Source organism: Stigmatopora nigra, chromosome 4, assembly GCF_051989575.1.
Source record: "Stigmatopora nigra isolate UIUO_SnigA chromosome 4, RoL_Snig_1.1, whole genome shotgun sequence".
NCBI classification, from domain to species: Eukaryota; Metazoa; Chordata; class Actinopteri; order Syngnathiformes; family Syngnathidae; genus Stigmatopora; species Stigmatopora nigra.
In genome coordinates, this window is record NC_135511.1 from 1,545,077 (window position 1) to 1,557,876 (window position 12,800).

The following is a 12,800-nucleotide window of genomic DNA, read 5'->3' on the forward strand; positions in this document are numbered from 1 at the left end:
AAAACAATTATTGCTTTTGGGGCAATGAGATAATTGATGATTGTGATTCTATTCCTTTCCACAGTAGGGTTGTTTTCTCCAGTTGGAGAAAAAGGCGGAGGCGTTTCAATTGAGGATACACCTTCTTACGGGAGGGTAAACCGAGAAACATACACATTTACATTTAATTAACATTACCTACTAAATCAAATTTCCAAAATGAAAATATATATTTGGACTCGGCGACGTCCCGGTTGCCATACAAAGGGGCAATCTATGGTGGGAAATATGTGTGGTACATTAACAGCAAAAAATTGAAGATTGGGAAAAGCCTTGTTGCAGAAATTGGTCAAGATTGGAAAGCTTGGACTGACATATTAACCTGTGAAAATTTATTTCTGAAACAGGGATTTCCCAAACGGGGGATAATTGGGCGCTGTTAATGGAGTGTAAAGAAGGCAAGCACTATGTGGAGCTACTTTGGTAAAAGGGTGGTCTCAATTGAAACATTGAGGGGACGGGTAAGATAAACTTTCTGACTTAATAAGATACGGGAAACACCAATATTAATTGAAAAGATTATTGCTCAGCAAGCAATACCATAAAACTATAGGGAACTCTTTTATATTGGGTTTGACGTTTCAATTGAGACTAAACCATCTTACAAAGGATTAGGATAACCTACCAGACAAGGGAAAATACGATGGGATCTAACAACTCCCTCAATCACCATTCATTTGGGGAAAAGTGTTTTTACAAATGAAAAAAACGTGTCCTACTTGGCAAGAAAAAATATTGAAGCAGTGTTTATCCTGTTACGCGGTAAATAGGAAGTCAATTTTTCCACTGTTTAATCATTTTACCTGCTTAAACCTTACAGGGCATGGTCTGAAGCTGGGGGCGATAAATGAGACGTGGTGTACCGGCGTTCTAAAACAAACTACACCCCTGATACCACGTTCTGGCCTATGGTGGCGGGGTGGTAGATAAATTATACGACTCCTGCCGAAACGCGGCAGGACTAGGTACTTTGGTCTCACTGCTCTTACCGATGTCTGTTTTTCCATCCACAGTGGAGGAGATACAATTGGCGGCTCATAATTCGGCTGAAGGGTCGACCCTCCCGACATCGTCGAGAGGCATGGAGGGAAGGAGATCCAACATACATTGATGCGATTGGCATCCCCTGGGGCGTACCAGATGAGTATAAGCTGGCTAATCAGATCGCAGCAGGTTGGGAGTCTATCTTCCTTCTAATCACCCCAAACAAAAATGTGGATAGAATAAATTACTTACATTACAATGTTCAAAACTTGGAAATTATACTGAACAGGGATTTGTGGCCATAAAGGAGCAACTGGCAGCTACCAGTCTGATGGCGTTCCGGGGTCGCATAGCGGTGGATATGATCCTTGAAACAGGGGGCGTGTGTGCAATGTTTGTAAAACAATGTTGCACCTTCATACCGAACAACACGTCACCCAGTGGATCTCTCACCAGGGCCATTACTGGCCTGCAAACACTGAACCGCAATATGCAAGAGCACTCTGGAGTAGATACGTCCGCATTGTCAGATTGGTGGGATAAGACCTTTGGAAAATCTAAAGATTTGGCTACATCCTTCGTGGTGACTATAGGCACAATTACCGCTATCCTAACATTGTGTGGGTGATGTAGTATCCCCTGTTTGCGCTCCTTGCTAAGCCGACTTATAACTACTGCAATTGCCCCTACAAATTCTAAAGTACATGAGTTGTATCTTATGGGACGGTTTGGGGAAAGCAGTGAGGTCCAGGAGTACGGTAAATCCGAGGACCAATTGGACGAATATAATTATGTTTTTTCTCTTTCAGACCAGCCATGGGAGTAAGGAGTAGGCGGATAAAATCGCAGTCACCGACATTTCCATTTAGTGATTACTAAGAAATGACTAATAACATACATATTATAAAAACGGGGGAATGTTGGGTTTATTCTGTTTTACTATTATAATAGTTATATTAATTCATTTCTTTGTTAAATCATTCTCTTTCTGTTTTCAAAAGTGTCACGAGTATTGCCAAGTCATCTTTAACCTGGACGGCCTGTTCCAGGATGGTTATACAAACAATCCACCCAATCTGGGTCCTTGAGATTTGGTGGGCCCTTGGTGACGAGGACAGGGCTATTCGGACAATAACAAGAATATTGTTATCGTTATGTAACCGTACACTTCGGGTTTTTCTGTATGTAACGATTATATGATTATGATTATATTATATGATTCTTAGGTCAAGGAGGTTGTATAATTACTCTAATCTAAATGTTGTTAGGTCTAGTCCCTGTTTTTGTTATTAGTAAAATACTTTGATTGTTATTGTAGTCGCAGATGTTGTTTTTACTCATACGTGATGGAATGATCAACAACTCTGTAACTTGTGACCATAAGAATGGGACGAAAACGTCTATTCGAGGAGACGTTCTGAAGTTGTAAGGTGACACTTGCTGTAACGCTCCCCTCCGGAGGCTTTTATCTGTTGTATCCATTTCTATTTAATTAAATGTCAATAATTGAATAAGATGTCTTCCTGCAGTTATTGATAATTACGGACGAAGGTAATTATTAATGAACCTGACAATAATACAGATATCTGCCACCTCCAGCAGTTCTCTGATGACACCGCTATATTTGAATGAGTGACTGACGTGAATGAACTGGAGTACAGGGGAGTCATCCCATCCTTTGTTGACTGGTGTAGGCAAAACCACCTCTATATTAACACAGTAAGACAAAGGAAATGGTCATCGACTTTCGGAGGACACCTCAACAGACCACTCAGGGGAGAGACATTGAAATTGTGGAGAATTTGAAGTACCTGGGTGTTCACCTCAACAACAAACTAGACTGGTCCACAAACATAGATACCCTGACATAAGGGGCCAAAGCCGCCTCTACCTATTGAGGAGGCTACGGTCCTTTGGAGTGTGCAGGTCACTGCTGAGGACCTTCTACGACACTGTGGTGGACTCTACAGTGTTTTATGCAGTGGTCTGTTGGGGATGCGGGAGCACGACAGGAACAGGCTGAACAGGCTGATCAGTAGGGAGAGCACCTCCCACCCCTGCATGAGTCAGTGGAGTGGCTGTGGGTTAGGACCTACTGAATTCTTATACATGCATATATATATATATATATATATATATATATATATATATATATATATATATATATATATATATATATATATATATATATATATATATATATATATATATATATATATATATATATATATATATATATATATATATATATATATATATATATATATATATATATATATATATATATATATATATATATATATATATATATATATATATATATATATATATATATATATATATATATATATATATGGAGATGGATAGGGATGGATAGGGATGGATAGGGATGGAGAGGGATGGAGGGGGATGGAGGGGGGTGGAGGGGGGTGGAGGGGGGTGGAGGGGGTTGGAGGGGGGTGGAGGGGGGCGGAGGGGGGTGGAGGGGGGTAGTGAGGGGTGGATAGAGATGGATAGAGATGGATAGAGACGGATAGAGATGGATAGAGATGGATAGAGATGGATAGAGATGGATAGAGATGGATAGAGATGGATAGAGATGGATAGAGATGGATAGAGATGGATAGAGATGGATAGAGATGGATAGAGATGGATAGAGATGGATAGAGATGGATAGAGATGGATAGAGATGGATAGAAATGGATAGAGATGGATAGAGATGGATAGAGATGGATAGAGATAGATAGATCTATATCTATCTATATATATATATCTATATATCTATATATATTTATATATCTATATATATATATATATATATATATATATATATATATATATATATATATATATATATATATATATATATATATATATATATATATATATATATATATATATATATATATTCAGCAACACGGTTACTTATTTATATATTTATTCATGTATTTATTTATTAACTTATTACCTATCTATATATGTGTAAAATGCCTTTCCTATCTCTGCATACTCACCCTCTTGCTACTGCGACAACGAAATTTCCCGAATACGAGATGAATAAAGTTATCCAATCACTTATTTAGTTCTTTTACCGAGTAAACGCAGCTTATGGAGAAGCACTACCAATTTCGTCATGCGCAGTTTCTGGGTGTGATGACAAGTAGGCTTTTTGTTGTCAATGATGACGACAGGGCCTATATCCGATTATTATTATTATTATCATCCACCTTTGCCCTTAAGGTTATTTATTGACAATCGTGTTTATATTTTAATATCTTGATGTAGCAAACTATGATTCTGTTTTTGTTTTGAGATTGAAATGTAAAACTATATTGGCCAGTCATAGCGCAACATTTACCTCTAGACTTCTGTCTATTTTACCAATATTAATTTAATCTACACAATGCATATATTTTAGTTCTTTAACCCTAATTTTGCTTAAATGTGAAAACATAGTTTAATACAAGAGTATGTGGGTGCAGTACTTCATGGATTTTTCAGAGTGATAAAACGACCACATTCTGGAAATTTTACTCAAGCCAATTTAGGATTTTTTGATAAATACCCCCTCCCCCTCAATGTTTCGTAACGGATAGGTTGCAAGTAATGGACCAAAGATTCATATACACTCATCAGAATCAATATGTTGCACAATACCAGAAAACACAAGTTCTAAAATTCACCTTTGGACTCATACACCCACTTCAAAATACACACATAAATGAACGGGTATTTGTGCTTTTGTGTGTGTAAGTGATGTGTTAGAATGCAAACGTGGTACTTAAGTAACCCAATTTTTATTTTGTCTTCTAACTTAGTGGCGACTTGAAAGATTTTGGAGGATCAATATATTGTTGCGTGTGTTCTGTGTCCAGCATGAATGTGTGTGTACTTTTGTTGTATGTGTCCAGTGTCTGTTGGACGGTGAGCTCTCAGCAGGCCACAACGTGAGTTGATTTTATGCTTATTTAATTCATCATGTCACTTGTGGGGAGAATTATTTTTTCATTTTTGGAACATATTTGGGTACGTCATTCAATAGCTGGGCTCACATCTGAAGAATCATATCAGGGGATACTTTATTGAATTTTAAAGATTGAACTTCGTTCAGCCAAGACGACATACCAGATACAGTAATAACTTTACATATGAGAACATTGAAATTCGAGGAAAATTCCGAACACATTTTTGGATTGAGATATGAGCATATAAGACAGTTTCCGATGTGGCTGCCAGGTGGCCGGGTATGTTAGAGGCTGCTTAAGAGAACAGCATCACTGGCTGCTTGTGAGAACAGCATTGCTCTGTTTCTCGCCCCATCTCTCTCACGTGAAGATATCTACGAGCACCGGACGACCACATTAATCAGTGCAAAATTAAGGGGAAAAACAATAAATCCAAAGCAAGCCAATGAAAACCATCCTTTCCATGCTGCACAGTGACATTTATAAGATGGCGGCCTTCATTTAATATGATTAAAAGATAAACTGTTAGCGGAACGAGTCGATAATCTGCAAAAAATAGTGGCATCTACACGGACTTGAAAGCAAAGCAAGCATTTAAATAAAATACCTGCTGAACCCTTCAAAGTGAGTCGTGGCTGGTTCGATAAACAAAAACAAACTGGACGAAATGAACACAGTTCTGAGGCACGGAGCAAAATTGACATTTTTGCTCCGGTTAAAGTGTGTGTGTGTATCTCCTCTCCTTGCAGGGCACAAGGTGAAGGACAAACATGTACACTAACATCCATACCTAGGGGCAATTTAGAGTGTCCAATCAGCCTACCATGCATGTTTTTGGTAGAGTTTATTATGATCACGCTGCGTCGTCATGGCGCGATCGGGAATGGATTTGGACTCAATCGCGGGTAAGCAGGATGAGGATAATTTTAATAACTTAAAAGGGATCTTACAAAACCATGAGGACTTGTGAAATGGGAAACCGAACCGGAAACAGGAAAACGAGTGGTATCGAGGAGAAAGGTAACGTGGCTGCATGGCCTTTGAACTAACGCAGTGGCATCCAGGAATATGCAGGAGTTTGCAGGAGACTATCCGACAATGATAATAGAACTAATTGGTGTTTAAATACAAACTCAGGAAGTAATCAACAGATTGATTCCAGCTGCTCTGCCTTTACGCAAGCCTGGAGGGACAAACGGCCGCTAAAAACCAAGGAGAATCAAACCCCCCAAATAACACCTTGGGACAACAGGGGGATTGGACACTCTTTCACTCAGGACTCATGGTGAGAGGCGCTGAGTAGGGATGGGCGTACTTTCTGCCCGGATACACATGGGCCAGTGTGGTTTTCTTCCCTTTTGTGGAACTGTGGAACTGCTCTATACGCCCAGCAGGATTCTCTGTAGGCATGGGCGTTTCCCAACCAGTCTCGATGAGCTATGGACTTCGAAAAGGCGTATGGAGTTCCAGAACCCCTAACACATCCCTCAATGATTGATGTCGGAGTTTTGTCTGCACAGGTGGCAAAAAGTCGGATTCATTTCCTTTAGTGGTTGGTGTTAGGTTCATTAATAATTACCTTCGTCCGTAATTATCAATAACTGCAGGCAGACATCTTATTCAATTATTGACATTTAATTAAATAGAAATGGATAACAACAGGTAAAACCTCTGAGGGGAGATTCAGCAAGTTCCTCCTACAACTTCCGAACGTCTCACCGAATAGACGTTTTCGTACGACTCTTATTGCCATGAATCAAAACAATTTACAGAGTTGTTGATCATTCCATCACGTATGAGTAAAAACAACATCTGGGACTACAATAACAATCAAAGTATTTTACCAATAACAAAAACAGGAGACTAGACCTAAACAACATTTAGATTAGAACAATTATGCCTTCCTTGACCTAAGAATCATATAATAATTACATAAAGAAAAACCCGAAGTGCGTCATGAGTGTTATGGACGTGGCAGAAACAATATCTTTGTTATGGGCTCCGTTGCTGGAAATGGCAGATATCCAGTCCTTGCCCGATGAACAATCCTTGGAGAAGTCCATGTGAGAGTGGACTAGTTCATGACCTCGCAACACTTTGAGAATAATAAGAGAATGATTTAACAAAGAAATGACTTAATACAACTATATTTATAATAGTAATACAGAATAAACCCAACAGTTGGACTCCGCTTATCCTCAAGGGTGGCGGCAAGGGGCGGAGCCTATCATTGCAGGAAGGAGCGTTTCTGCAGATCCTTCCTCCCATCAGCTGTCAGGCTCTTTAACAAAAAATGGCTGTGTTAGGACCTACCGTATGCATGCATGTACATCTATGTGTATGTATATATGTGCTTATATATATGTATATGTATGTATATATATTTCAGCAACACAGTTATTTATTTATATATTTATTCATGTATTTATTTATTAACTTATTACCCATTTATTTGTCTAAAATGCCTTTCCTATTTTTGCATCCTCACCTTCTTGCTACTGCGACAACGGAATTTCCTGAATACGGGATGAATAAAGTTATCCAATCCAATCCAAAACAGTTACAATATCTTAAAATTCAGAGGAGAAAATTGTAATTAATATCCTTAAAAAGCATTGGGTTTTCATCAAGATAGAATTATTTATTTTTCAAATGGAATAATATGATATTTTGCATTTACAAAGAGAAGCATATTATTCACCCTATTGATATGCTTTTGATTCATAAAGTATCACAGAAATAGCACGTGTGATGATTTTTCTTAAGATTTTGCCTTCAAAGTAATAATTTTATACTCCTTATTAAAACCACGAATAACGAGGTGAAAATTGAAGATAAGGCGGCGGCTAATATGTGAGAAATTGTAAAATTAAAGAATTTTAGGGCAATTTTAAGGGTGCGGCTTATACAAGTTGGCGGCTTATATGTGTGTAAATACGGTAGTTTTGCCCAGTTCTTTGTTTCTGCCTGCTAACCTACACGTACCCAACTCCGCACATACGTATGCTGAAAGACGGGACTGGCCTACGGGATGTGGATAACGCCAACAGTTTTTTCATAAAAAATTATGAATTTGCATTTTTTTTTGTAAATGCTATTATTAATGTGCTTAAATGACAGAATAACTATAAAATGAATGCCACTTCTACGGCACTATGCTGAAGAATTTGTTTGAATTGTTTTGACTCAAATCTGATTCCATCTATTTCTTTCAGGTACTTGGTGAGCACCCCAATAGCTCTGCATGTGGATGCGGAGGAGACAGTTTTGGTACAGATGTTTGGGCTCACTCAAGAGGTCAATGTATATGTCTTCATCAAGACCTCCATGGCACCAGACCACCAGGTTTGACCACTTACTGACTGATTTACCTTTAACTCAATCCAGTCAACCATCTACCTGATAGGTCTGAAAATACAACTTCAGGAGCAGGTCTACCCCAATACACACGTTGTTTCCCCAGTCTCTCCTTCTTACCTCTGGTGATTTTAACCATGCTCCCTTGGCTTCTACTCTCCCCAACTTCACTCAGTATGTGAAGTGCCACACCAGGGAACAAAAAACTGGACCTGCTGTATGCCAACACAGAGGAGGAATACAGCTCAACCCCCCTGCCCCCAGTGGGCCGCTCAGACCACAACCTGGTCTATCTGATCCCCACCTACATCCCTCTAGTGAGGAAAATTAAACTTACCACGAGGATCATAAAAAGATTGACTCAGTCCTGCCCCCACTTCCCTGACCCCCAGACCAGAAGCAACTCTCCCTCCCTCATTCTCCTCCTGCTCTTTCTCCCCCTCTTCCACCGGTCTCTGCATCACTGTCCATCAGGTGAGAAAACAGCTAAAGACGATCGAGGCAAGATAGGCTACCGGTCCAGACGGCCTCAGCTCCAGACTACCGAGAGAGTGTGCGGATCAGCTTGGCAAAGTGATTCTGCCTATTTTCAACCTCGGCCTCAGTCCGCAGAAGGTCCCCACCTTGTGGAAAATTTCCTGCGTGGTCCCAGTTCCAAAGACTGCAAACCCCAGGGAGCCAAACCACTTTAGGCCGGTAGCATTACCCTCTCACCTGATCAAGACATTGTGGAGCATCATCCTCAATCACCTCAGCCCCTCGATGAATGCAGAGGTAGACCCTCTGCAGTTCGCCTATCATCCAGGCATTGGTGTGGAAGATGCTACCACCTACCTGATGCACAGGTCTCTTTCACACCTGGAGAACACGGGAAGCACGGTGAGAATGATGGTTTTTGACCTCTCCTGTGCGTTCAACACCATTTAGCCGGTCCTACTGAGAGGTAAACTGGAAGAGGCTGGAGTAAGGAACCACCTAGCCGCATGGATCACAGACTTCCTCACTGACAGACCACAATATTTGAGACTCCAGGACTGTACGTCTGATCTGGTAGCTTGCAGCACAGGAGCCTCATAATGCACATGGCTTTCCCCACTCCTCTTCTCCCTCTACACATAAGACTTCAAACATAATACAGACACCTGCCACCTCCAGAAGTCCTCTGACGACACCTGTTACGACTCCCCCTGGGGTATGATATACCAGGGAGTCAAGACTATCACAGCAGACAGGTTCGGTCAAAGATGAGTTCGGACAAACACTGCAAGTAGCCTTAGTTATATTTTATTTACAATAAAGTCAATAAAACAGACTACGGGATAACATAGGGGAAGCACGAGATATTAAAGTGGCACCCTCAAATAAACACGGTAAAACCCCCTCCCAGACAGGTGTCCAAATGAACACCCACAAAATACAGGAAATAAAACCGAAGGATGCCACTGTTAAACTGATGTAATATAATCTAGACAGGGGAATAACTGTGTCTAAATGCACAAACTATATGTATACCCCGGGGTGTCTAAACTTATCTCAAGTCCCCGTATGCAACCCAAAATCATTAACAACACATACAAAATATAACAGGGACTAACATACTCACAAGGCTGCAACTCAGCAAGGCATCAAGGCATCAAGGGCAAGGCAAGGCAAGGGCGAACTGACAACTGAAAAGGGTTTAAATAAGGGCAGGAGGGAATCTTGATTGGAGGGGATGATTGGGGAATTAATTACAGCTGTTCTGGCCTGGGCAGGGCTTTGTCACAGGGGTGGAGCCACAGCTGCAGGTACCTGTAGAGAAAAGAAAGCACACACCTCCTACATAGTGTGTGTCCAGGCTGCCAGCCGTAACACCTCCCCCCTCAAGAGTCAACCTGTTGACGAAATCGAACCACCAACCTGCCTCAATCATTCAATACACTCCTGATAAAACTCCTAAACCCGAGACAGGGCATCATCCATAACTTCTTCTGCGCCGGCTTCCATTTTTTTTTGCGCCGGTATCTTCTTCTGCACCGACTTCCATTTCTGCGCCGACTCCCATTTCTGCACCATCCTCTTCTGCGCCGGCGTGCTTTTCTGCGCCTTTTTTGTGCGGGCGTGCTTTAATGCGCCCTCTTTTTCGCCTATTTCCACTTCTGCGCCGTCGTCTTCTGCGCCGGCGTGCTTTACTGCGCCCTCTTTTGTGCGGGCGTGCTTTTATGCGCGCTCTTTTGCGCCAACGTCTTTTTCTGCGCCAACGTCTTTTTCTGCGCCAGCGTCCTCTTCTGCGCCAGCGTCCTCTTCTGCGCCAGCGTCCTCTTCTGCGCCAGCGTCCTCTTCTGCGCCAGCGTCCTCTTCTGCGCCAGCGTCCTCTTCTGCGCCGACCAGTGACGAGGCGTAGCCGGTCTGGCGGGCGTCCGCGGCGGCCGATGAGCCGTGGCCGATCTGGCGGGCGTCCGCGCCGGCCGATGAGCCGTGGCCGATCTGGCGGGCGTCCGCGCCGGTCCTTCAAGTTTTGGCCAAGCCCCCTTCCTTTAGGAGACATTAGAATTTTAGAACGGTCAGGCACCTTACCCTGGTTGCTCGGAGGGTCGCTCTCGCAGTCGCCGGCACCATCATCCAGGGGCGCCGGAGCATTGCCACCGCTTCTGGGCGGGCAGTTGCTGGCCAGAACGGTGCTTGGCAGAACAGTGCTAGGAAGAACTGTGCCTGGAAGGCCGGCCGGCACCGGAAGCCTGGTTAGTGGCTTCGGCACGGGTGCGACTGGCGGCCCCAGTGGCGACAGGAGTACTTTGCATGGCCTCGGCACCGGAACTTGGGGTGCTTTCTGCAGGCAGATCTCCGCGGCGGGCATTTTCTTCTTGCCTTGTGCTATTTTTTTTCTTTCTCTTTCAATGCCTTTTCCTTTTCAAGCCGCTCTTGCTCCAATTTTTTTCTTTCTATCAGTTCTTTTCGCTCTGCTTCCAAGGCCTTTTCTCTTTCTAGTCGCTCTTGCTTTATGGCCTTTTTTCTTTCTAGTGGATCTTGCTCCAAGATTTTTTCTTTTTCAAGTCGATCTTTCTCTAAGGCTTTTTCTCTCTCTTGCCTCTTAAATTCCAAAACTCTTTCCCATTCTAGTCGCTCTAGTTCTAAGACCTTTTCTTTTTCTAGTCAATCTTGCTCCAAGGCTTTTTCTTTTTCAAGTCGATCTTGCTCTAAGGCCTTTTCTTTTTCTAGTCGCTCTTGAGCTACACGTGCTTTCTCTACACGCTCTAGCTCCAAAGCTTTTTCTTTTGCAAGCCATTCTTGCTCCACACGTGCTTTCTCTACACGGTCTAGCTCCAAAGCTTTTTCTTTTGCAAGCCATTCTTGCTCCACACGTGCTTTCTCTACATGCTCTAGCTCCAAAATATTTTCTCTTTCAGCTAGCCCTCAAGCAAATGGAGAAGGAGATTGAACTAACAAGACTGGAAGCTGAACTTGAGAAGCTCCAAAATGGCAGCAGGTCTATGGACGACACTCTTTTCTCCACACCCTGCTGGAGTCCAAGCCCTTCTTGGAAACAGCGTGGTAGCCAAAAGGAGCTTGAGCGCTAGCTGATGTGCATAATACAAATCCAACTCCCTTTTCTTGAGGGCAAGCTGATGGACATACTCCCTATCCCTAGCCTCATATTGCATACGTAACATCTTTAGAGCAATGTGGGGATCTTCCCCAATAGGCACAGTACCATCTCCATCTGGTTTTCCTTTTAAACCAGCCCTGGGATTTATAACTAGAGCCTTTACATTCAAGGTGACACCATCCCTGCCTACCTCATCTTTCTCCCTCCTGCCTGATTCCTCAGAATCGACCAGAGACTGAGAGGAAACACCCGCAGATGCTCCTCCTGTGGCTTCTAAGTACTGCTCTGTTATTAATATATGGATAACCTCCTGCTTCAAATCAGCTAGCCTGGTAGTCCTGGACAGAGTGAACCCTAGATGAGCGGCAAGACCTAACAGATCTCTCCTCTTACATTGGTCAACCTGATCTACAGTGCCAAGTTGAAAAAGGAACTCTTCCGCATCAAAGTCCATCCTGTTAGTTACAGCACTACACTAGACTGAATGATAGCTATTAAATGTGCCTACCTCAACACTGCTTGCCCAGCCTTCACCGGCCTACTGCACATGCAGTCCGTACCACCAATGACCAAACTGCTGCTGTGATAACAGATCTTAATGATATCCCGGACGAGCCCCCACTTGTTACGACTCCCCCTGTGGTATGATATACCAGGGAGTCGAGACTATCACAGCAGACAGGTTCGGTCAAAGATGAGTTCGGACAAACACTGCAAGTAGCCTTAGTTATATTTTATTTACAATAAAGTCAATAAAACAGACTACGGGATAACATAGGGGAAGCACGAGATATTAAAGTGGCACCCTCAAATAAACACGGTAAAACCCCCTCCCAGACAGGTGTCCAAATGAACACCCACAAAATACA

At 42.5% G+C, this 12,800-nt stretch overlaps 1 protein-coding gene across 1 annotated transcript in view; it reads left to right on the forward strand.

The window, feature by feature from the left end:
- Positions 1-4,755: 4,755 nt before the first annotated feature.
- The window catches only part of LOC144195145 (complement C5-like), a 17,098-nt gene continuing 9,053 nt past the window's right edge, over positions 4,756-12,800 (forward strand). Inside the window, exons 1-2 of the mRNA XM_077714562.1 lie at positions 4,756-4,970; positions 8,204-8,333. Coding sequence (XP_077570688.1) covers positions 4,900-4,970; positions 8,204-8,333 — 201 coding nt within the window. The 5' untranslated portion in view covers positions 4,756-4,899. The remainder of the gene's footprint in view (positions 4,971-8,203; positions 8,334-12,800) is intronic.